The sequence below is a fragment of the Ammospiza caudacuta genome, chromosome 6 (assembly GCF_027887145.1).
Source record: "Ammospiza caudacuta isolate bAmmCau1 chromosome 6, bAmmCau1.pri, whole genome shotgun sequence".
NCBI lineage: Eukaryota > Metazoa > Chordata > Aves > Passeriformes > Passerellidae > Ammospiza > Ammospiza caudacuta.
This window is the reverse complement of record NC_080598.1, coordinates 9,639,299-9,664,143: the sequence shown is the minus strand read 5'-3', so window position 1 is coordinate 9,664,143 and position 24,845 is coordinate 9,639,299. Positions and strand designations below refer to the sequence as shown.

At 40.2% G+C, this 24,845-nt stretch overlaps 1 protein-coding gene across 3 annotated transcripts in view; it reads left to right on the top strand.

Annotated features, from left to right (window-relative positions):
* The window catches only part of NELL1 (neural EGFL like 1), a 279,798-nt gene that overhangs the window by 167,617 nt on the left and 87,336 nt on the right, over positions 1–24,845 (top strand). For 2 of the 3 annotated variants that reach the window (XM_058806261.1, XM_058806259.1), the window contains exon 14: positions 3,345–3,467. The exons of the other annotated variant lie outside the window; for it this stretch is intronic. In XM_058806261.1, coding sequence (XP_058662244.1) covers positions 3,345–3,467 — 123 coding nt within the window. The remainder of the gene's footprint in view (positions 1–3,344; positions 3,468–24,845) is intronic. 3 annotated transcript variants of the gene reach the window in all.

Genomic DNA, 24,845 nt, shown 5'->3' with positions numbered 1-24,845 from the left:
AAAGCAAAAGCAGGCTCTGTTTGATGTGCTTGAATGGGGATTTTTGGAAAGCAGTGTGTGTATGAAAGCAGTATTCTTTGCAAATGAGTCACAATTTTATTTGAGTTAAAACAGAGCATGAGCATTTCCATGCTCCCTTCCCATTGTGAACACACAAGTGTTCCAAAGGATGAGCTCCTGTGAGGGCACATAAAACCCAGGAAAACTTAGTACTGGGAGATTCTTAAGGATTTTTCATCTGGATGAAAAGAGTTTTGTACCTTGGCAGGAAATCAATGCTTTCTCATTCTTATTAGGCCTGTAGCACCATCAGCTATAGACATCTCTACTCCAGGGAAAACTTCATTTGAAGTTCCCATCCCTGCAGCCATATTGCTGCTAAGAAATCTTGGGATTCTCATGCAGATGAAGCTCCCTTAGTCCTCCTTGTGCTAGCAGTGCCAGGATGTCTCATGAAGGGCAGGTTCCCATGTTCAGATTTGTTGCTGACTCTTTAAATGATATCAGCTTAGATACAACTGACCTCTGTTTACAAAATATTACTGTGGGATAGCTGCTCTGCCAGCGCTCAATCTTTTGACATTTCCAGCATCTGTGTGTCTGCAGAAATGCTAAATAGTGATTTACATTGTCAGAGTCCTAGAACAACATAGCAGACTTATCCTGTCTCTTGTGTACTTTGGAAAAAAACACATCTGGCACCCTGTGAGGTCTTTATTTATACTTGAAGTGCTGAGAAGGTAATAGACTAATTTTGGCAATTGCTGGAGTAGGAATGATCTTGTGTACACACATGGGCCTATTGCAAAGGCACGCTCATTACAGAGAACACTGACACAGGAAAGCTCAGGGCAATTAGAAGTAGGAAGAGGAGGGAGAGATTATGGAGAGGGTGTATCTTTTCATAAAAAGCATAATACAGGCTCAGCTGCTGTGGAATGCCTCCTTGGAGGATGGCTTGATCCTTTTTGTGTCTGACCCAGCAGCCTGAGCACCATGAGACCAAAGCAGCAAAGAATCAGCCTGTGGTACAGCTTCCTTAAAGATGAAGGGGAGAACAGGCAGCCTTTCAAGAACCCTGCATTCTGAATATGTAAGGCCTCTGAAAACTGGCAAGAAGCTGCAGTGAATTACTAAGCAGAGCTAGGGACCAGCATAAACTAACAAGTATAAATTCAAGCATGAGTTTATCAGCTGAAGCCAGGCACATATGAGAGTGTGTGTGTTTCTTGCTAAAAGCAAAGAGTGAGAGGCTGATGTATTGCTTTGATGCTATTTAAGAGAAAATACTTGCAATCCATATCATTTTGCTGTCAAATGTATTTGAAAAATGGAAAACATGTTGGATATATGTTCTGCAAATAGTTATCAACAGTGCTCCAGAAGTATTTGGTTTAGTGGATTCTTTAGAATTCACTATCCAAATCTTACATGTCTTGAATGATCTTGAAATTGGCTGTTGTTCTTTACTGTGGCAGAGTGAGAGCATTGCAGAGGTTAATTGCAGCCTGTCAGAGCCTGTAATGCTGCTGTTCTCAATGGAGAGACTCTTCCAAAGGGCTTTGTTTAGGCTGCAAAAATGAGTATTTGCTCGTGTTTTAGAGGCACTGCCTCTCTGTGATCTGTAGAAGGCCACACTTAGTCTCTAGTCCTTCGAACACCTTGATGCACTGGTAAAAAGCTTAAGCAAATCCCAATTCCAGGAAAGCACAGCTTTCACCTCTCAGCATATGGATATCAGCCTGATGATGGCAGTTGCATAAATGAAGGCTACAAAGAAGGGTTCCAGATTCTGATTTTCTTATGTGGTTTTAAGATAATTCATTACATTCTTTTGGCTCCACTGAAGAAAACTAAAGGCACCGGTGCAAAAGTGTAAAGGCACCGGTGCAAAAGTGTAAAAGATTCAGACTTCCTTTGTGCAATCCTGTATGAGGGAAGCTTCTTATAATTACAGGAAGAAGCAGAAAGCTTTGGGGTCGGGTAGCTCATCGCCTCTAACTGGTGCTCTACAAGAACAAAAAGGCAGCTGGAGAGTGAAGTGCAGGAGCTGGGACAAATTTGTCTCTGGGCAGCAGCTGGAGTTGCTGGATGAAAGCAAAATGTGGCCTGTTTGTCTGGGAACCCCTTCGAGGCTCCATGGTATGATTGGTGCTGTAAAAATGTGAAATGTTACTACATGCTATTAGAGCAAGAGTCAGTTCAACATGAATTAGAGCAAGCAGTTGTGACAGCTGAACTGTGTAGTTAAAGGGCAGCCTGGTAGGGCCCCTCTTGTGTTACTTAGCTTGTATTTATGATCATTGCTGCTGCTGATGGACAGTGAGGTAAAGGTTAATCTTCACAGCATATATTCTTCCCTGATAATCTTCTTCATAGCTTTTTGTCACAGCCCTACTTTGCCTCCTCACCCATTCTTTTTTTTTTTTTCTGTTTTTAACCCTAAATAATCTCCTGTTGCCATGCTCATACTGGATTTCTGAACAGAGCAAGCCCATAGCTGACTCCCATGCCAAGCCCCCAGCACTCAGCCACTGCAACATCCTGCTTCTCCCATTGCTCTCCAAATGCCACATCAGCTCACTGCAAAGCTCACAAAAAGAAAAACATAAAACGTGAAAAATGCATGTATTTTATGATTGGCTTTTTGCAAGTATTAAAATGAATATTATATGTGTTATGTTAGAAAGTTATGCTGTATTAATTCTCTTAAGTAATGTGTTAAATATAATTTTAGGTTATAAAAAATGTTAAAGTAGAAACTATGCTATGTAAGATACTTTTTTTAAAGAAAGGACTCACACTGAGATAGCAGCCACAGGACACCTGAATCTTTCAGAGAAAGAGAATTTATTGCTCCCTTATCAGAAGAAATTAACTTCTTCCTGCCTCGAAGGCACTGTCAGGATTGGGAGGAAGAAGTTGAGGGTGGTCAGACAGAATCCTGTGTTTGAATGGAATTTATGCATCATGTATGAGGTGTATGAATATGCAACATGTTATTGTTTTTAAGGGTTAACCTTCTGTTAACGTGGGTCCTTTTTTGGGCTCGTGCTGCCCAGAAAAGGTACACGGACCACCCATAACTCTTTGTTTTTATTGTCTCATATTGTCCTAATTCAAATTGTCCAAATTATTATTACTCTAATTGTATTACTATTTTTATAACCATTTTATTACTATTAAACTTTTAAAATTTTAAAAACAAGTGATTGGCGCTTTTCACATAAAACATAAAAAAACCCCACATAAATCATAAAATATAAAACATAAATAAATCTTGTAAATTGTTGTAAATGCTTCTTGTAAATAGTTTTTTTTTTCCTTTTCCCCTCCCCACTTAGAGCACGATGAGTGTGGCAGTGGGCAGCACAGGTGTGATGAGAATGCAATCTGCACCAACACCATCAGGGGCCACAGCTGCACCTGCAAGCCCGGCTACGTGGGCAACGGGACCGTGTGCCGAGGTGAGTGTGTGCCCGTGGGACACCACACACCTGCCAGTTCGTTATTTACCATATATCACATCTGCCGCCACTCACCTGCACTCTGGGAACTGAGCAGGGCTGCACTTTGCAGTGCTGTGCTTTCAGGCATTTCTGGCCAATGATGGGAATTGGTTTGTGCATGAGTTCTTAGGAAGAAGGAAATATTTTTGGAATGGAAGGGGAAAAGAACTTTATATTTGCTGCACTGAATACTGTCATTTGAGCCAGTATGCAGCTTTTGAGTGTTGTTCATGTTTTATAAAATCTGGATGCTATGTGCTGTCACCTTTGGCTTTTAAGTTTTAATGAGATGCATTTTAAATTAGGATAATTGCATTTCATGCTAGCATCGTGTGGTTATTATTTGACTGGCTGCATCAGAATCATGAACTTTCTTAACATATAAATCTTTAAATGTGTATTTTAAAGATTTCTTATTTTTGTAAACAAGAAATAATGATAGCCAGCCATGCTTTCTGTGAAGTATTCATTTATGGCATGTCCTTTATTTAGGATTGGTTTTATGTTTTTCTTTCAGTAGAAAGAGAAGCAAATATCTCATGAAAGATCAGAGGAGGGCTGGATTAGTGAGGGCTACTGAGTTGTAACTCATGCATTTATGAATTATATTTGTCTCAGAGAAAGCTGGTTTTTGTCTTTTCTGGGTTTTCATACTTCCTGAACAGAATTACAGTAATAGAAAACTAAATTTTAATTTTTGTTTTAAATGACAACAATTGAAACTGAGGTATGTACTGGATAAAATGTTCTGTACAATTTTGGGCACAAGAGGCTGAATATTAATTTTTCAGACTCTTGTAAATGGGCCAAACAATTCCTTAAAGGACAATGAGCTTTGGTATCATTCCTGTTTCAAGCTGAAGTCCTTCACCAAGATTGTCCTGTCAGCTGCTGAATTAGCAACCATCAGAATGGTTTTGATATGACTTTTATCTGGGTACTTTCCATGAATGCCAGAACATCCCTGCACTTAAAACTAAAATGGTTAGTGAAGGATTGAATAAAGAGTAGAAAAATGTACTGGAAGTGTTGGGCAAGTTAAAAAACCTTGGCCTGTCTGTATTGAAGATCAACAGGTGATACCAGGGAGAAACTCACTGTACTCCTGGTTTACAGTAAATATGAAATGCAGCACAGACAACCTGAGTTTCAGGGAAGCCTGGGTACTGAACAGCCTGACTGTATTATTATTATTATTATTACATTATTATATTAATTATATTTCTTTGAAATTGGGATGTTTGGATTAGTTAATAAAATCTATGTTTTCACACTGGTTTTCTTCATTTTCATACCTTTAATGTGCCAAAAACTCAAAGTGAAACTCCTACTTCATATTTATTAATCTAGTAATGTTCTAGTAATTGCACTAGAGAAATGGAATAATGTTTTTACTCTCAAAGTTCTATTGAAACCTGAGCTACTAAAATATGTATTTTTGTATATAGTAATATTGCATATTGTATATGCATATATGTTTAGTATGCCTTGAATTGCACATTCAAGTGTAGTTACAGTTGCCTTTTTGAGAAAGCTATGCATGGAAATACAGGGATTTGTGTTCTTACATTCTGACTAGGAAGCATAAATTGGGAAGAAAACTGGAGATTATAGAAAGGGGTTTGCAGCCTAATAATTACTGAAGTCACTAAGGACAAGAATAATCCAGCACTTCATGGAATAGTCATTACTGCTAACGAGTTACTATTAGAATCATCTGCATTTTAGTGAATTATAAAACACACAATATGAAGTACTGGGTTTGATTTTCTGAGCCTGTAGTTCTGTGGTTCTATGAGGTTTTCACAAGTTGGATGCTAATTGAAGAAATGTTCCCATTTTGCCCATGAGAGCAGAAACAGCACTTCTGCCTCTTTTTTACTGAGTTCACCAGTGATATGTCATCCCTCACCTGCCACAGAGTTTCCTTGCACAAATGCTGGCACAAGGAGAAAGGTGTGAGCATGTCAGGACAGCTATAAACTGCTGTTGGCTTGTAGTATTTTAGGGCTTTATCTTCAGGCAACACAGATTGGAAAAACATAGATAAAAGTCAAGGTGATATGTTTGCTGTAATACCACCTGAAGATAAGATAAATGTTTCTGTTCTCCTTGAGACATCTGCAAGTGCTTTATAAATGTTTACATGTTGGAGATGTGCACGCACACAAGACAGTGGTTCCAACTACTGCTGAAATAATAGATCTCTGTGGTTCAGTAGGAAATCTGATTAATAATAAAAATGATGGTTTTATGATGAGAGAAAAGGACTGACTTTGTGCATGATTTTGCATTCCATTTCAACAATTTATTTTAGCAGTGTTATAAAAAGTAAAATCAGACTAATGATGCTCTTTGGATTGAGTGAATACGACACTGATAGTCTTTATAAAATAAACCAGCATACTGTTATATTTGTTTTAGAAAAGAATACATATGTAGTTGAATTAAATTGTATTGTGGGCTACTGGCAAATACAACTCAATTACTCTGGCAGGAATTTGTGTTGTTTGCCATTTTTGTGAAAAGCACAGAAAAATAAAAAGGAGCAGAAATAATATGGACACGAATATAATGATTGCTGGGATTTATGGAAAAAAAAAAAAACCAACAAACCAAACAAACCCCAAGTATTTAAGAGGAAATAGAATATATAAAAACTCCCAAACCTGTATAATCAGACAATCACACGTCTTGACTAACAAAATATCTTGTGCATAAGGAACTGCATTACTGTAAATGGAGGACACTGGGCTGTTTAATTAAAGACCAAATTGTGTCAAAGATGTGGAAATGGTCAAGGAGGAGGATGGTGCAGAAAAGGCACAGACCAAGACCTGAAGGGGTTTCAGCATTAAAAGAGACACTGCCATAGTTTAAGTGACACTGAAAATGGAAAGAGAGAAGTGGAGATGAATGCAATAAAAACTCTACAAACACAGAGTTATTTATATGTAGACAGTGAGACAATAAACTAGAGACAAATAAGATTTCCTGTGGATACTTTCAATTTCACTTTAAGAAGCAAGCTTTAGCATCTCAGGCAGAAGTGAAATTTGGGTAATAGCCGAGAGCAGAATGAAGCTGAGGTGAGCTAAAATGACAAGGCAGGATAATGCTGTGCCATCAGCATCAGTAAACTGGACAGAGCAGTGGGCCCAGAATCAGGTAGATTAAATACCAGGATTTCTTTAGAAAATGGTAAGTAAAGCAGAGATCCATTCTGGAAAAAAATTACAGCATAAAAAGCAGAGGACAGAGGTATAACTACTTGAAAAGAGAGAGATTCTGATTCTACAGATTTGTTAAATGGCTCTTTTCTGTGAAGGAAACTTGGGAAAAAATAAAAAGAAGAGTGATTTGGGACATAGGAAATGTTATAGATGGGTAGTGGAAGACATGTCATGCCCTTTGACTTGAATTCTCTGAATGAAGTATAGAATTCATGGGTGGGGGTAGAATAAGGACAATTGGAGCAATTTCACTAAACTTCAGGATAGGATGTAATAGTGCAGCATTAAGGCTGCATGTCAAGTGGAAGGGAAAAGTGATAAAAATTGGTTTAGCAACTGAGTGCTCCAGTTAAAAAAGAGCTGTGGTGGACAAATGGTGCCTACCTGGTACAGCATGGTGCTTTGAAGTATACCTGTCAGGATGGACCTTGGGGGAGTCAGTGCTTTGTGGCAGCAGTGAGAGGAAAGAAGTTTCAGTTTCCAGTTTGGGGTTCCTGGAACAACCAGGTTTGTGAATAACTCTTCACCCATGGATAGGACTGTGTGTGTGAACATAAAACACTGGCATCTATAAAATGAGTAAAACTCACTGTCATGGCCTCAGCTGAAAAGCCAGGGCTAGTGAATACAGATATAAATACCATTTTTAGACCTTAGAGGCTCTTGTTCTGTGTTTTGTTACAGTGTTTCTCTGTGTAATCTTGATGAGGCTTGAATCTGGGAGGCTGGAAAATCTATCAGGGGAAAATGTCATTCTCTGCTCTTTGTCCTGCTAAGTTCCAGTTCTGCTTGGCAGCCTTGCACCACATGCTGTGGCAGTGCCATGTTGAAGTAATATGTTCCATTTGTGTAATGCATAAAGGACTTTGTGCCCCACAGTCTCCTGTGGCTCAGTGAGAGGGCAGGCAGGGAACACTTGCTGTGGGATGTACATCCTACAGCTTAGCAGAATTTAGTGCAGAGCTTGTGCCCTGTACCACAGACTGAAGCCGAACAAAAGAACCAAGGAAGCATCATAAGGTTTCTTAAAGTAATTGACAGCATTTGGGATGAAATGCCTTAAATAAGCCCCCACCCATCATACTTTACCAGGAACAATGTGCAAGTTGCCACCCAGGTTTTGTTGCAATTAGTTGTTTTCCTTTGTACAAGGAGATTTAGATGTTGTTGGTATACATACCTTGTCCTAACTCTTGCTATTTTATTGAAAATGTTTGTTTTAAAGCATAAATTCTACCCACAGACATCCTTATATACTGTCAGAAAGACAAAAGTGGCCTTGAACATATTCAGATGCTAAAGAGAAGTTCCTCAGAAACATGGATGAGGTGTGTTTGCTAATTTTTCTCGTGGAGAATGAACAGAAGCCTAGCACTTAATCAAGTGCAAATAATGTTCACTGTACTTTCACATTTTACATGTACAATCTGTCTAACAGGTATATTTAGTGTGCTATTAACATCTCATTTAGTGGTTTCTACTGAGGTGCATATTTATTGGAATGATTAAATGAGGTGGATTTAGTTACAATCATACACCGTAAAGCAAATGTGTGCCATGTGACTGATGCTTGGGCAGAAAACCATCAGGTATTGTGAAATAAAAATCAAAACAGTGTTTATTCTAATTAATATTTAGGCTGTATAATGGCCTGTTTCTGCCAGGGCAAAGACTATGATTTTTTTTCCCTGCTACATTTTTCTGCAACATTACACAGAAGACACTTAAGGGATTAAAACTCAATATATGGTGGAGTCTTAAAGAATAGAGCTGCTATTTCTAAGTGACTCAACTCTGGTGTAATGTGGAATTTGGTTTCTTAATTGCACTGTGGGTCCTTATGGATTTTTGCTTTGGGATGTGTATTTAGGAGTGGGATTGTTACTGGTGGACTTACTGCTTAATTCAGGAATAAATTCTTTGGATTCTTAATATAAAAAGCAACCAGATTTTGAATATCACTCTTATTTTTTTTATGGTAGTGGGGATAATCATAGGCAGTCTTTATTCATAATACACATGGAATGTTTCCTGGCAACAAGAGTACCTCTCAGACTTTAACAATTGCTTGTATTTGATATCAGTCAATAAGTTGGCCTCTTTTACATTGCTTTAATCACAAATTATAAATGGGTGGACATGTTGCTTTAGCCAATGGCACTCTGAGAGCTGTCATGCACTGCTGTTTTCTTTGTTTCAGAGCAGGTATTTTTGTTTGAAATATATTTAATAATCTGAAAGGTATGTCCATGAAAGAAGTTGTGTGTCTTCCAATGTGTAGGCAGTATAGTAACGGTGTAGTAAACACATGATTAAAGATAAGATATTTTTTATGTGTTATAGAATTTCTCCTGATAGGAAAAATACCCCAGAGTATTTTTAGTAAGAGCTAAAGAAGAAAAAAACCCCACTCTCTTTGGTTATTTCTGTACTGAGCCTGCCTATCTGGGTCCCTTTTATACCGACATCAGCAAAGGCAAGGTAGATTAACTTTAAATGTCAGCAGTGGGAGAGAGTCAGACGTGCTGATAACTTGATATTAAAGCAGATCAGATCACTCCTGCTGCCTCTTAGGTTTATATTTTTTGCATGCAGGTGTGTCTGCTGGAAGCCTTTATGAAGCATTGGAGTGAGTTATGAATAAAATTTAGGCCAAGATGGAAAGAAACAAACATGGCTTTCCTATAGCCTTGGAGTTTTTGTGGCTATAAGGCTCTGAATGGTTGATGTGCCTTATTATGGCTTTAATTGCTGCTCCAGTGTAATATTCACCGGTCTCATGAAAGAATATGGGAGTTTTGACTCATGCTGAGATTTTTATCTTCATTCTTCACAGTCTTGAGCTTTGTATATTTTTTATATCTAATGTATAATGAATAAATCACTGCAAAAGTAGGCAAGTGCATTCACCTGCATTTTGGTGTCATGTGGCGCACGAGGAAAATGCCATGGCTAGTGTAAGATGCTGGGCTAGTCACACTTTTTGGGTGAGGCATTCTAGATGTAATTGATTTAATAATTTTAAACCAATATGTACTTGTACAGCAGTGCAATTAGAATTATTATAATTTTTTTTTCATTCTAAAACTGGACAAAGACTCAAGACAGTATTCTTGAAGCCTCTACATTTTCTTTAGTCCTAAATCCACTGTACTAATAAAAATGAGGATTTGAAATTTTAACATAAGAATCTTTGTATTTTTGTTCATGATTAGATATTTATTAAATGTGGTACAGTCATTGCAATGGCTATGTTTGTGTTTGGATTTTGAGTTATATCAACTCACTTTGTAAATTTGCCATGTACTTTTTAAACTCTTTCTAGTGTTGTTCTTAGTTTCATTGCATAGATTTAGTTGTGTGAGGTGTTGAAATTCAGATATTTTTAAGTGTTGGGTTTGTGTGAGCAGGCCTTGGAAGTTGGGGGCTACTCCCCATGTGTTTGTGCTGCTGGGGAGGAGGAGATGGAGCCTGGGAAGGAGTGAGGGTTGGGGGAAAGATTTATTAAGGTTTATTCCATTTCTCATTATCCTCTGATTTTGTTAGTAATAAATTCAGTAATTAGTAATAAATAATTAGTAATAAATATTCGGTAATTAGTAATAAATTCAGTTAGTATCTGCAGTTGAGTCTGTTCTGCCCATGAAGGTATTCAGGGGGTGATCTCTCTCTCAGTCCTGCCCTCAGCCCATGAGCCCTTGGTTCTATTTTCTCTCCCCTGTCCAGAGGGAGTGACAGAGCAGCTCTGCTGGGTGGGTGCCTCTCGACCCCCTTTTATTTGTTATTACACTGAAGGCTGAGCTGTGCCCATCTGCAGTGTGCAGCCCAGTGTCACAGCCTCTCTGGGGGCACAGTGCTCTGCTGTGTGCATGAGACTCTTCAAGGTGATTTAGAATGCACATCAGTTATGGAAATAGCTCATTTAAAACCAATGATTCATGTAACCTGTCAGAATCCAGATCCTGATCTCTCTGCTGTCACAGACTTTCTTACTGCTGTATATTTATAACTAATTTAAAAGGAGTGTAGCAGTGATTTGTGCTTACTGGAGAAGCGGTCTAGTCCAGAGAGCTGTTGTATCTGTAAAAAAGAAAGGAAAAGCTATAGTTTTGCGAAATATTTTGAAACTTAATCTGACAGGTTTTTCTGCCCATATGAATAAGTGCAAAGGTGTGGGGGGATAGAATGTAAGAAAATAAAGATAGTGCAGAAGGCAATCTCACCCCTGAGGAGTTGCGGCTGTGCTAATCACCAAAGATTAGGAACAGCCCTGCCCTTAACAGGCCAAAGGTGTGTCCAACAAGGATGAGTGCTAGAAAAGAGCCCTTAACTGGCCACAGCTGTGTCCAATAAGGATGAGTGCTAGAAAAGAGCCCTTAACTGGCCACAGGTGTGTCCAATAATGATGAGTGCTAGAAAAGAGTCCTTAACTGGCCACAGGTGTGTCTAACAAGGATGAATGCTAGAAAAGAGTCCTTAACTGGCCACAGGTGTGTCTAACAAGGATGAATGCTAGAAAAGAGTCCTTAACTGGCCACAGGTGTGTCTAACAAGGATGAATGCTAGAAAAGAGTCCTTAACTGGCCACAGGTGTGACTAGCAAGGAAGAGTGCTATAAAAGCGAGGGTTAGCTGGTCTAGAAGAGAGTTGGAGTTTTTGGCTGTGAAGAGAGTTTTGGAGTTTGTTTGCTGTGAAGAAGGAGTCAGTGCTGTGAGGAGAACCCCATGAGAAATTACCAAAGAAGGTAAGGAACTTTGCAATAAGATGGCAACACAAAGGGCTCATCAGAGACTTAGTCATGAGTGCTTATGAGGGTTCCTAGGATCACATCCCAAAGTGGACAGTCTCTTGTTGACTCGAGTTGCTTATTATCTCCTATTACTTTGGTTTGCAGTCATTGCTTTCAGCTCACCTGTTCACTCTGGGGTCATGTCCTGTGCAGCATGCACACAGAAGAATTGCTAGGTGATGACAAGTTAACAGATATGCTTCCCACAGTCTCCTGGCCAGTAAAACTGTGTAGAAGCGTGAAACTGTTTCAGTATTCTTGTCTTTCTTTTTTAAGAGCATATTTAACAAAAGCAAAAATGTGAAGGTGTCGCTTGACAATTAATTTCTGCTCTGTACATTGTACTCATTTTGAGATCACCTTAGTCGATAACTCCTGTTTGCAGCAGACACATCTCCTCCCAGGTCACTGTCGCCAAAATATTGAGGAGCCCAATACGGAGCCTCCTGAAGTCAAGATGCAGCTTTCTAATGCTACTGGAATGGTTCATTTGTGTTACACAACCTCATACTTTTCTTTCTCTTCCTGTAGTGTTGAAATCTAAAATTATCAATCATTAGCCTTTATTGAAAGAACTCATTCTCTGTGCTCTGCTGCTTTTTTAACAGGAGAGCAATAGACACATGGACAGTACTGACTGCCCTAAACTTGTAATCCTCATGAGTGAAACCCTGTCTATGTCTGAGATTCTCCTGGCCTGCCCTGCGAAATTCACATGCAGTTATTTGGAACAAATTATGGGTTTTTTTGATGGTGGCTGAGAAAAACCAGTTCATTAAGAGCATCTTGAAATATATCATTGCACAAAGCTGACTGCAGCGTGGGCTCAGCTCAGGGCAGCAATCAGAGCACCGTACAATAGCAGAGTTCCCTCTTTGTGAAATCAGTTACAGTGTCCAACCATGTCAGCATTCATGTTTATGGAATAAGCATCTTAGGCACATAAGCACAAAAGGCAAGGAGAAGCCCAATAACATGCAACTGTTTCTACTCCCTTTAGAACATGAGCAAACAGTTTTGAAAACTGAATGTAAATATCTCACTCAAATGTAAAATAAGGGTTTTGCAGTTAGTTTTGGCAACAGTTTTTGGTAACACTGTGCTGGTACCTTAGTGCCAAAAAATAGCCTCTCACACAGCGCATGATTAATCTGGGGAGTCCTTGGTCACAGGGTGGTGAGGATGGTAGGCAGAGAAACTGCTGTATGTGTGAAGAACAGCCCAAATAGGGAGAACAACATAGTTGGTTTGAGAAGGGTGATGAGTAATCTTTATTCATCAGATCCTTTCCCTGTTCTTCTTGATGTTTGTTTTGGGTGTAGTTGGAGAGAGGGTGCTGGGATATTAGGCATTCTGAAATAACCTGGTTGATTGATTTTTATGTTTTTCTAGATGAAATTATTATTACAGCAATCTCTTTTGGGTGAGGATAATATTTATGTGTGTTCTATTTGTACCAAAGTTTTTTTTGGAGGGGCTAGTCTTTGCCATAGCAGTTGAATAGGCACCATCCAGAAAACTTCTTTCAGCCTCCTCTTCCTAATAATTTCCCCCACTGCAATGCATCCAAGTTAAGCCATTAAGTGATTTGTCAAATGTGACATCCATGGTTGGTTCCTGATCCAGGACTCAGACTCTGTTCCCAGTGTGATAAGTCTGGTCTTAAACCAGTGGGCTGTGATTTCTCCATGGAAACTATCAAAACAATTTTTAAAATACCTAAAGAATCAAAGTGGAGGACTCCAAAATCAAGCACTTGTGAATATGTAAAATTTAGATTACTTATTCTGTGTTCAGTCCCATGTATACAGTCCGTGCTAATAAAATCACAGGTGTTGTGAGGTTTTTGGTCCCTTTGCCTCATTCAGTGCACAGTACAGACACATAAATCAGCCAAGGAGACAAAGTCCTGAAAATACATGTTCTGTGTTTATTATTTTCATTGTTCGTTGTGTGAACTAACCCTATTTCTGTTAGGTACTGTCCCAGTATTTGTACTGAATTTAAGACATTAGCAGGTCCTTTAGAAACCAGTATAAACAGTTTTTATCAAATGCTAGCAGTGGAGTGAGCATGCAGCTTGTCTGCCCTTGCAGAGCTCTCTGGTGTGGTGCAGTGATTTAGTTTGAGCAGCTGTCCAGGTTTTCAAGCTCTCACCCTCACATTTTCCCATGGCTTGAGGAGTAGGGCATTACTCTGTGTTGTTGACTCTGGAGGAAGATGTGGGGGAAATGGGCTTGGTCCCAGGTTCCCAGGTGAGTGCATTACAGCTGACTTTCCTTTCTGCTGCTCCTGCAGACTCTTGTCTTCTCATTCCCTCTGTTCTTTCTTCTTTTGATTTGTCCTCTCCTGGCTCAAGCACTATTTTGAAACATGATGAATGCTGTAAGATTAATAGTGTGTGATTAAACATTTGCAAACTGAGTTTTTTCACAGATATAGGAAAGGGCATATTCTTCAAATTTCTCGTGCCAAGGTGGGGGTCCTTGGCCAGTAAAAAAAAACCAAAAAACACCCCAACTACCTTTTACTTATATTGAGGAATATATGGACTTTTTTTCTCCAGTGCAGCTTCTGGTAGATATCAGAGAAGAAACTTACTGCAAACTGTTTACTTGACCACATTACTGAAAATGGTATTTTATAGTAATAAAGCTTGGATTGCCCTGTATGTAGGTATGGCTCACTTTGTGTGAGTTACATTGGTTGGCTTGCTAGTTTTGAAGATTGCATTTATTTTTTGAACACTGGGAATGGCAAATCTGGAAGCTGTGCAGGATGTTTGATGGGACAATTTGCATAATTTTGTTTGGAAAGATTCTCCAGTTCAGCTGTTTCACAGTGGTGCTGGTGTTTTAGCCTCTGCAACATGCTGAAAAGTTGAGGCACCCCTGTGTGTGTATGGAGCTCTTATCTAAAGTGTTCAACAATAAAAATAATGAATGTGGCTGTGCTAAGTGAGCATATGCTAAGTACAAGACTAAGAGCAAGTTTAAACTCTATACTCAGAATGGTACCTGAAAGAAGTGTTGCAATGAAAAACAATCTATTCTGGAACCTACTAAAAAAACAACAAATGATGCTTTGAAGATTGTATCATCAAAATGAATTATTAGGTGAACTCAGTACACAAATTGCAAGAATAATGTGAATTAAAATAGCTCAGAACACATGATGTGCAAAAGGAATTAGAAGTTAAAGTAAACCAAGCAGAAGTGGGAATTGAAGGTGTCCTGCTTTTCAACATAATTTAAAATTCAGTCATCCAAAAGTAACAATGAACAATTTGTATGTCATAAAACTGAAGAGTTTTTATATAAGTATTCCTGAAGGGCCAGAGCTGTGTGACCTGTGTTGTTTTTCTGTCAATAAATACTCAAACAACTTAGTGTGTCACCTTGATGGTGCCTTAAGTTTCCCCACTCCCCATCCACCTCCCTTTTCTTTTGTCTGGTTGTGAGCATAAGGAGGGGAATTGTCCATCTGGATTTTTGAAGCTGAACTTTAAAAATATTTATTTATATGACTTTATTATACACGGGCACATCAAGCAGGGTTTGAAATTTTAAAATTATGTAAAATTGAGAAACTTACCTTTTGTCTTTCAAAACTGTGAAAGCAGTACACATCCATACCTTTGTGCACATCCATCTTGCCTGTCTTCCTCTGTAGTCTTGTAATTCTATTGCAGCCTTGAGGGTGTAGATTGTGGGATGCATTTGCTGCCACTGATGAACAGACTGAATAACTGTTCTCAGCAGTCACTCATACTATGAAAAAGTCTCCACCCATTCCCTTGAGCATATGATTTCACAGTGTCTGAACGCTTTGTGGAGGAGCTGCTGCTGGTGGAAAGCCTTGGGATGGGAACAAATGGCAGCTGGGTGTGGAGCTGCTGGAGCTCTTGCAGAGTTTAAGCAGGCAGCATCCATCCCCCTGTGTTAATTGTAGTGGTTTGCCCATGCTCATTGATGTGCCACTTTTATTACCCAGACACATGGCTGTACTTTTTCCTGACACCCATTATTCCTCCCTCTGAAGAGAACAAAGGAAACAACAGTCATCTGATATTGCCTTGACAGACTTTATTTCTCAATAAAAGATGGAGGCAATCAAATCAGTCCTGCCTGCACAGCTCAGTGTTCCCTGAGCCCTCGGAGAGAGGCAAGGGAGACAATTGTTAATGTGGTAATTTTACACCTCACTGAGCAAGGTATGTGTCTAACTAAAAGTAAGTGATTGACTCCAATGAGACTACTTATGTAATTAGCACTGAGTTTTTCTGTTTCATGCTGAATATGCTTTGCTGTGTTTGATATAAACACATACAACAAGCATTCATCTTCCACTGAGGGTATCAAGGGCAGGTTGAACCCATAATTTCTGAAGAGAGAACTGAGTAGCCAGGTCCACCTATTGCTTGTCTTTGAATCCTTGGCAAATTGAGAGGGCTCAGAGGAAGATTTAGAAACTGATTTTCAGTGACCTCACAGAGAAGTAGTTAAAGTCAAAATAAAAATGAGTGGGAATCTCTAAGCAATTGCTAATGGTTATTGCCAAATGATTTTTAGTGCTCCATTATTTATTTATACTTCTACAGCTCTAAAAGCCCTAAAATTCAGAAATAGCTCAGATGTTAAGGTTTCATCCACCCAGTGTTTGTGTCCCTTGCATTAAGTGTTCATCAGATGAAAGTAAAAGAATCAAATAAGCACCTGCATGCAGCTGGAGTAGCAAACAGGCAATGTACTTACCATCTTATGGCCACTTGCTGTAACCAGTAGTCACAAAGATTTGATTTTGGCTAAGAGCAGTCTGTGCTGTTGAACTATACATATAACATTGGCTGCTGGCACTTGTCCCTGTGTGCCATGGCTGCCATAGGCAGTGAGGATGGGCTGCTCCACTCACACCAACCTGAGCTCTGGGGCAGCAGGCAGCCAGCAGCACAGCGCAGCAGCCCTCCTGTCCTGGGAGACATCCAGGGTGGGTAGAACCCACAGCCATGGACTGAATGAGCTCCACAGACACCTTGGAGGGAGGGGCATGGATATGGAAATGATACCTGTGATTGTGTATATTTATATATATCCAGCTAATTGGAAGGTGTAGGAAATGGGTGTGTGACATAGATGGTACAGAGTCAGAGGGGGTTAATATCCTGATTCCAGCCAGGACAGGGTTAATTTTTACAGTGGCCAGGAGGAGGCTTGGCTAGGACAGGAAGGTTATTTCATACTGGCTCACATCACTTTCTGGGAAGGGAGGAAGGGGTCCCTTTGGGTTGCAGAGTAGGGCATTGCAGTTGGGTTTTCCATGGAGGTGAGCACTGGAGTATGAATTGTTTGTCTCTTGTACTCTCTTCTGTTAATATTGTTGCTGCTACTGTTCATTTTCTTATCTCATTGCTGTTTCCATTAAATTGGCCTTACCTCACTCCCCGATCTCTGCTTTTCATGCCTCCAGTCCTCTTCTCCATCCTGCCTCAGAGGAAGGAGAGAGTGAGTGAGCAGCTCGTGATGTCAAGTGTATTAGTGGAAACACCCTTTGGGCAATATCATTCTTAAACCATTACTAAAATGATGCAATAGCATTTTCAGATGTAGTTACCTAAATTCTGTCCACATGGCCTTTGAGGCATGAAATGTTTTTTTCTTTTTAATTTTCCCTCCATTGTTTTCCTTTGTGTATTACTTATGTCAGTGGTTGGTTTGTCTGCTGGGGAGAATTACACCTTGTGACAGTGTAAGTTACACCTAATTCATGGAATCTGTTGCATAAAAACGAGGGTAATTACCTGTCACTGGTAAAGGTAGATGTTAGAAATTTGTAAGCACTATTTCTTTGTGTCTTGCACTTGAAACTGAAGCTTGCACATTAAACAGAAATATGATACATATCTTGAAATATGATTTGGGGTACTTCTATGATGTGTTACTAAGGTCTGAAATGCATCTTTTGTATGTGCTTCAAATTCTTTTATATTGCTCTGTTCTAACAGTTGGTGAGAAATATGCTGGCCTTCAGTGCAAATAAACTGCACTGTAGAATGTGACTAAACATTAGCAAATGTGGTATTTTCATCTGGATATAGTTATTTGATTGTTATTTAAACCTTAATGTGTTTCTGACACCATGACCCTGATAAACCTCATAAACTGTCTCCTAGGTCATACAAGACAGGTCCAGTCAGGCTCCATCTCTTCTAGACAGGCATGCTAGGAACATGTTAATGAGGTAATGCATGGGGACAGTCTGCTCTTGCCTCAACAATTACATTTGACAGATGATATGTCAAACTGCTACAAGAATGTAGCCTGTTACTTCTCATGAAATTTTGCAGGTATCCTGAGAAAAATAAATCCTGAAGATACTTCTGCAAACTAAAGAATGTATGTAGTCTTTTGACAGTTCCCACTGTTTATTTGGAGCACACTGCAGTGCTGAAATGCTCAGCAGGACTCATTGCTCTGGAGTGTCGTAGGTTGCACCCATGGGCTTTGTATTAGCAGCTTCAACATCCAGCAAAAGCAACATTTATCTGTACTTAGCTGTGCCACTTAAGCACTTCTCTCATCCATAGGCTGTAGGAGGGTGAACATTTAAGGGAAGTTATTTTAATCCTACAGCTGGAAACATGCCAGTTTATAAACATGGAGGGGATGGAGGATGCTGAGGTTGGTGCCTGTGCAGGCAATATCCACATTTTTGTGGATAGTGACATTTCTTCATGAGGACTGTTGTACATACATGAAGAGGCTTTAACATGGTAATATCTTGAAGATTCATTTTTTTGCATTTGGTGACCTGCAGTCAATATAACACTTTCTGTCATGTTTCCAGTATTATTTTTATGCAATTAAGATGCCAATGTAATTGCCAGAATTATTGTTGAACCCAGCCTACCCACCTTTTCATTAAAGTCCCCTGTTAAATCATCAACTTTTTTCAGTTGTGTTAGGTATTTCTCATTAAACCATAATAATGTGAACTCTCTTCCAGTAAGTCAGATGAGGCTTTGTCATGTATGTGTGATAATTATATTGGTGATGGATCAAATAAAAATATCTTCTGCTAGCAAGGTTATTTGCATTTCACTCGTGATGTTGCGTAGCTGACATGAGATCTCTTTTTATTGCCTTATTTCAGGGATGCAGGGAAGCGAGTACTGGGTATAAAATGACGTGAAAACAAATAGATCTTGTAAGTTTGAACCAACACAAACCTTAATGGGAATTGTTTTCCAAATGCAAAGTCAGTGCAGGCATTTGGAAGGTTCAAGTCTGATGCTCAGCAGATGTGGATCATATTTCTTAATCTCATTATGCAGTTCTGCATTTAAACAATGCTAAAAGAAGCATTTATTAATGTTTTCTTTTACTTTTTCACTGAGACATTTCCTATGCTTGCATACATATGATACATTGATAACATATTCTGAGTTTGGCAAATTTTCCCAAACTGATACCAGCTTTTGTGGTGGATTTTGTAGAATTATAGGGTCATTTAGGTGGGAAAATGCCTTTGAGACCATTGAGTCCAACCATATGTGAGTTCCCTGGACTGTGGGGTTTTTCCCCTTTTCTTTGGCCCTGTTTAACCTGCTCTGGCCTGAACACCCAGGGCAGCACCGGCAGCTGCACCTGAGGCCCACCAGGCCGGGCCTGGCCCGCGACATTTCCAGCACTGAGGGACTGATCAGAGCCTGAGTGAGCTGAGCTGCACCCCAGGGAGGGACTTTCTCAGTCTGTCATCTCTCTTGGAGCAACAAGGGGTTTTAGTGTTTAATATTGTTTAGGCTTCATTGTTTAACAAACAGGTTTTTTCCACTTTTCTCCGAGGAGGTATTTTCTCCCGGACCGGCTGGGAGAGGGACCAAATGAATCTGCTTTCCTAGAGGAGCCCCTTTGGGAGGTCTCCCCCAAATTTGCCCTGAACCAGGAGAGCTTTGTACAAATCATTGACAGTGTCTTGGAGCACCAGTTCATAAGGGCAGGGGAACGAGGGTGTGACTGATGCCTATCCCTGCCTGCAGCCATGGCTGCGGCCTGAGGGCTGCTGAGGAGCAGAACAGAGAGCGACTCAAACAACGCAATTGTCTGTGTCCCTTCTTGGCTCCTCTCTTCCTGATTTTAATGACAGAGCCAGTGGACAGGTTCTAGCCCTTGGAGTTATTTTGGATTGCCTGTAACAAATTTTTTTTTTCTTTCATTTCTTTCTGACTTCCAAATTGCTGCCATCATTGCTCGGGAGCCGCTGCTGAAAGGGCAGGACCTGTGGAGAGTTCTGAGGGTGTCCTTTATATTGATAGAACAGCCAGTTAAGTGAGTTGTAAAGCAAGGGCTTTGGATTTGCTCTGCCACAGAATATGAAGAATATTAACAGTTTTAGTGCATTTTTTAAAAAGAAGCACATTAAGGACACTTTTTCTCCCCGAGTTGCCCAGCTGGCAACATGAAATGTTACTTTGCCACTAGGACAACATTTCTTTTGCTGTCATCTAATGCTGGGGGTTAGGCATGCTTTTCTGCTGCTCAATGTATTTGGTTTATTGATTTTTGAAAAATACATGCTGTGAAATTAAATTAATAGTTAAATACTGAACTGTTAGGAAGAAATGTCCCTTTAGTGTCTCTTAGATTAGAATTTATCAGGAAAAGTGCTTCCAATTTTGAATTGAGCACACCACCACAGTCTAAACAGACAATTATTTTAAAAGGTTTCTTTTTTTCTTTGCTGGTTGAACAAAATCTATATTGACAGTGCTAAAGGCAGAAGTCCTCAGCTTGGTGTAGGTAGAATATAACATTGACTTTAAGGAGGGAAAGCACTGTTCCCTTGGCAAAGGGAGGCTATAAACTCCAGGAGGTGAATCTTCAATGACCAGCTGCAGACTTATGAAATATGGTCAATTATTTCCACTGTTATTTTTATACTGGAATATATGGATTACTTTATTTTTGCAGTCTGTTTTAATGTTAGTGTCTGTGTCTTCCAATATATGTGAACCTTTGTCTGTCTCATGCATTTTCATCTTTGGTTCTTCATTCACTTTGCACGCAAGAAACTTGTGAATACTCTGCTTGGAAACTTATATTCCTGAATTCTTTGCTACAAAAATTGGTCACAGAATGTCAATTTTACACATTCAAGAAATATATTTTTCTCTTATGCTGATTATTTCTTTTTCAACATTAGAAGCATCTCTAATTGTGAACTTTAAATGGGAGTACAAGTGTGGCCAACTTGTACAGTGAAAAAATGTTTAATTTCCAATTAAGTATTGGGGCAGCAATGCCTTGTGGGCAGAAAGGCAAGAGGGGAGAGGAATTTGTCAGTGGTATTTGCTGACTGGGTGATTATTAGCAATAGGAAATACTGAAACTTAATTAAGGTTTCTGATCTGGAACAGCGTATTAGGTTTAATTATGTCTGGAAGTCTAATATTTTACACTTTTTCTTTTAATTAAAATGCATGAATGTAAGTAGAAAGCTTTTAAGTTTTACAGTCTGGGAAGACCAAGAGCAAGAAATTACATTTTCTACATAATACCATATTACAAAAAAAAAAAGCAAAACCAAAGAAAGCAGTGGTAGAAGCTGAGGAAGCTGGAAGAAAGGTGAGCTTAAGTATCTGACCTGTAAGAATTGAAATGAATTTTAATAGTGTACAAAGCTAGGCTTCTTGGCAGGACTCCAGCCAGTATCTGTGTGATCCAATAGCAATTTATCCTAATTCTGAGCTGTCATGGGCTCACTCTGTGCTGTTGATTGTCCCATCTTTGATGTCAAGCATGAACATGGAAGGTCCAGTATGGAGAACATTTGGAATCATGCAGATGTTATCCCTGAGTGTCCTGGGGAAATTCCAGTTGCTATTCAGGACTGGTGAGCTCCAGGGACCTATATATATATGGATGAAATTATTCCTCTGCTAGGCTTTTATAGCATGATAACAAGTTTAGCAGTGCTGCAGAGTAAGATGCTGTGTGAGATAAAGCAGATGATACAAAGCACACAAATTCAAAGTGAAAATGAAGAAATAATATGGGGAAATGCACACTTAGATTGGTGAAAGTGCTATTAAGGTTACTCTAATTACTCTTGATAAGAAAATACAGTAATAAAGATAACACACACTGCAGTATGAACTTCAGTGATCAGTCTCAGCATTCATTCTTGCATTTTAATCTCTCCTGAAAGGAGTTTACCACTCCAGCATGGCTGATGGTGGTGATAAATGCAGACCATTTCAGCAATTCTCTCTGTTTTGACAGCTCTACTCACTTATCTGTGGTGCTCAGACCACTGGGATAGATCTCCCTGGGGTTTGTTTTGTATCTTGGCAGCTTTCCCCTCTCAAGTGATGCTTTTGTTTTATGTTGTGAGAGATTGTGTTTATTCCTCCTTGGAGTCTGGATGAAAATGGCACAAATTCAGCAACTCCTCACATAAACCAAGTTCAGCTTGTTCTTTTTCCTGTTTCTGGCCTTCAAGTTGTGGAAGGTCTGTGTTTAGGATAGGTCAGGATTCTCAGTTGCATGAAGGTGCTAATACATCTTTTATTCAGAAAAAAATCCCCAGGAACAGAGCATGAGGTGGGGTGTCAGCATTTCAGCTGCATTCATACAGCTGGTGGAGTTGGGCAGGAAAGGGAAGGGTGGAGGAGGAGAGCAAACGGGAGCTCTCAGGAGGTGATGGGGAATGGCTGACGTGCCTGTAGGATTGTGAGGGGCTTTCTTCAGTTGTGGGAAACACGTGGAAGGCAGCAGTGTACCACTGGGGGAAACTGATAAGCCCCAACACCATGGTGTGCTTTAGAGATCTCTTTGCTGCCTCTGGATCTCTGCACTGTCATTTTCATACTGTCCCTCTCCCTGGGGCCATGAAATGCCATTCTTAGTTGCAGTATGTAACAATAGTCTCATACTCCACGGAGGCAATATGCTGATAAAATTTGTGTTGGATTAAGTCTGTTTGTTACAGGGACATGTGGGAAGAGAATAAAGGCCAGAGAAGAACAATAAGGTCCTCCTGGGAGCACGGAATTGAATGAGCAGTTTTATTCTATTTAGGGTCTCTGGGTTTGGCTTGGACAGCAGCAGTCTGTGCATCTCTGGAGAGCAGGACAGACACATGGAAACAAAAAGTGGTTGTTTGGAAGTGCAGGTATTGTTTTGGAGATGACTGCTGAAAAACAAGTAGAGCCAATATTTATAAACCCCACATTTTAGTGATAGTAGCATAAACTGTAGCTTAAGATAGTAGCATAAACCTTAGGACCTTACTGCTTCCTGTGTTGGCTTGGTTTAAACTGCAATTGAATAGCAAATAGCAGTTCAGGAGTTTGTGGGGGAAAAAAGGTCAGAAATTCAGCTGAATTTTTGGCATTTGCACGTTTGTAAGGTGCAGTGGTTTCTGCATCCTCCTGTTGCAGCAATCACCTAAAGAGTAAGGTCTTGCAGATCACCAAAATTTGACCTAGAATATGTTTTTTAATGAGAGGCTTGCAATTGTTGAAAGTTTCTTCATGGATCTGGGCTTTGTTTCAGATTAATTCTTGTCATCTTTACCAGTGCGGAATGCCTTTGTGTTGTGTATATGTAGCAGTTGTAAATGGAGAATAATTTATGCTTGCATTATGTAAAATAATTATGTTTCATGCACAAAATTGGTAGAAAAGCTTACACATGGTTGTGACAGCACCACCCACTGTAGTACAAAAGATGTTTCTTTTTTTAAAACTCCATCATTGAATCTTACAGAGATTTCAGGGGGTTACAGCAAGGTTAAAACTTTGTCCTTGATAATGTCCATAGCTCAAAGCTTTCTTGTAATAATAACTTATTGCTGGAGAAATGATTCCCATTTATAGCATCTGAGTCTTGGACATGTTTACAGACTGTGCTCTATCGCTTTCATTTTAGAAATTCAGGTAAAAAAGTGCCTTATCTGAAGATGTTGTTAGTGAGTTAATTAGTGCAATCAACATAAAGATAGATCTAGCCAGACTTTTAGTGCAGGAATGTATCAATTTTATATTATTGTGGGGTTTTGTGTTGGCTTTTTTCCCCTCTGGATAAGAGGTACTGCTCAGTCTGTTTCTAGAACCATAGAATGGATTCGTTTGGAAGGGGCCATAAAAGACCAACTATCTCCAACCCCCTGCCATGTGCAGGAACACCTTTCACTGTCGCAGGTTTCTCAGAGCTCCATCCAGCCTGGCCTTGAACACCTCCATGGATGGAGCATCCACAACTTCTCTGGGCAACTTGTTCCAGTGCCTCACCCTCCTTGCAGTAAAAAATTTCTTCCTAACATCTAATCTAAATCCAAGCCATTCCCCCTTGCCCTGTCACTCCCTGCTCTTTGAAAAAGTCCCTCTCCATTTTTCCTGCAGGCTCTGTTCAGGTACTGGAGGCCACAGTTAGCGCATCCAAAGCTTTCTCTTTTCCAGGCTGGCCAATCCCAATTCTCTCTGCAGCCCTTCCTGACAGGAGAGGTGCTGCATTCATTACCTTGGTGGCTCCTCTGGGCTCACTGCAACAGCTCCATGTCCCTGTTGTGCTGAGGACCCCAGAGCTGGATGCAGCACTGTAGCTGGGGTCTCACCAGAGCAGAGGGGCAGAATCCCCTCCCTCTCCTGCTGCCCACGGTGCTTTGGGTGCAGCCCAGCACACAGGTGGCTTTCTGGGCTGCACTTACACATTCCTGGCTCCTGTCCAGCCTCTCACCCACCAGCACCCCCAAATCCTTCTCACAGGGCTCTTCTGGATCTGTTCATCCCCAGCCTGCATCAATACCAAGGGCTAACCTGACCCAGGTGAGATTGCCAGGGGCCCTCTTCTTGAGCTTAGCCAGGTCCCTTTGGATTGCTATCCATGCTTCAAGTTTGGATTACCCATCCTTCAAGTGTGTCACTGCACCCTCAGCTTGGTGTCATCTGCCAGCTTGCTGAGGCTGCACTCAATCCCTTAACCTGTGTTATTAATGAAGATTTTAAATAACAGCACTATGTCCTGAGAGACACCACTTGTCACTGATGTCTGTAGGGACTCTGAGCTACTGACCACAATCTTCTGGATATTACTGTACAGCCACTTTCCCATCCATATGACAGCCCATCCACCAAACCCATCTCTCTCCAATGTGGTGGGGTACTCTCTCTAAGGCTTTACAGAAGTCTGCATAAATGGCATCTGTAGCCCTTGTGTACTGTGTAGTCACCCCACCACAGAAGGCCCCTGGGTTGGGCAGACAGGTCTGGTGCTTGGTGAAGCTGTGCTGGCTGTCCCAAATCACCTCCCTGTCCCC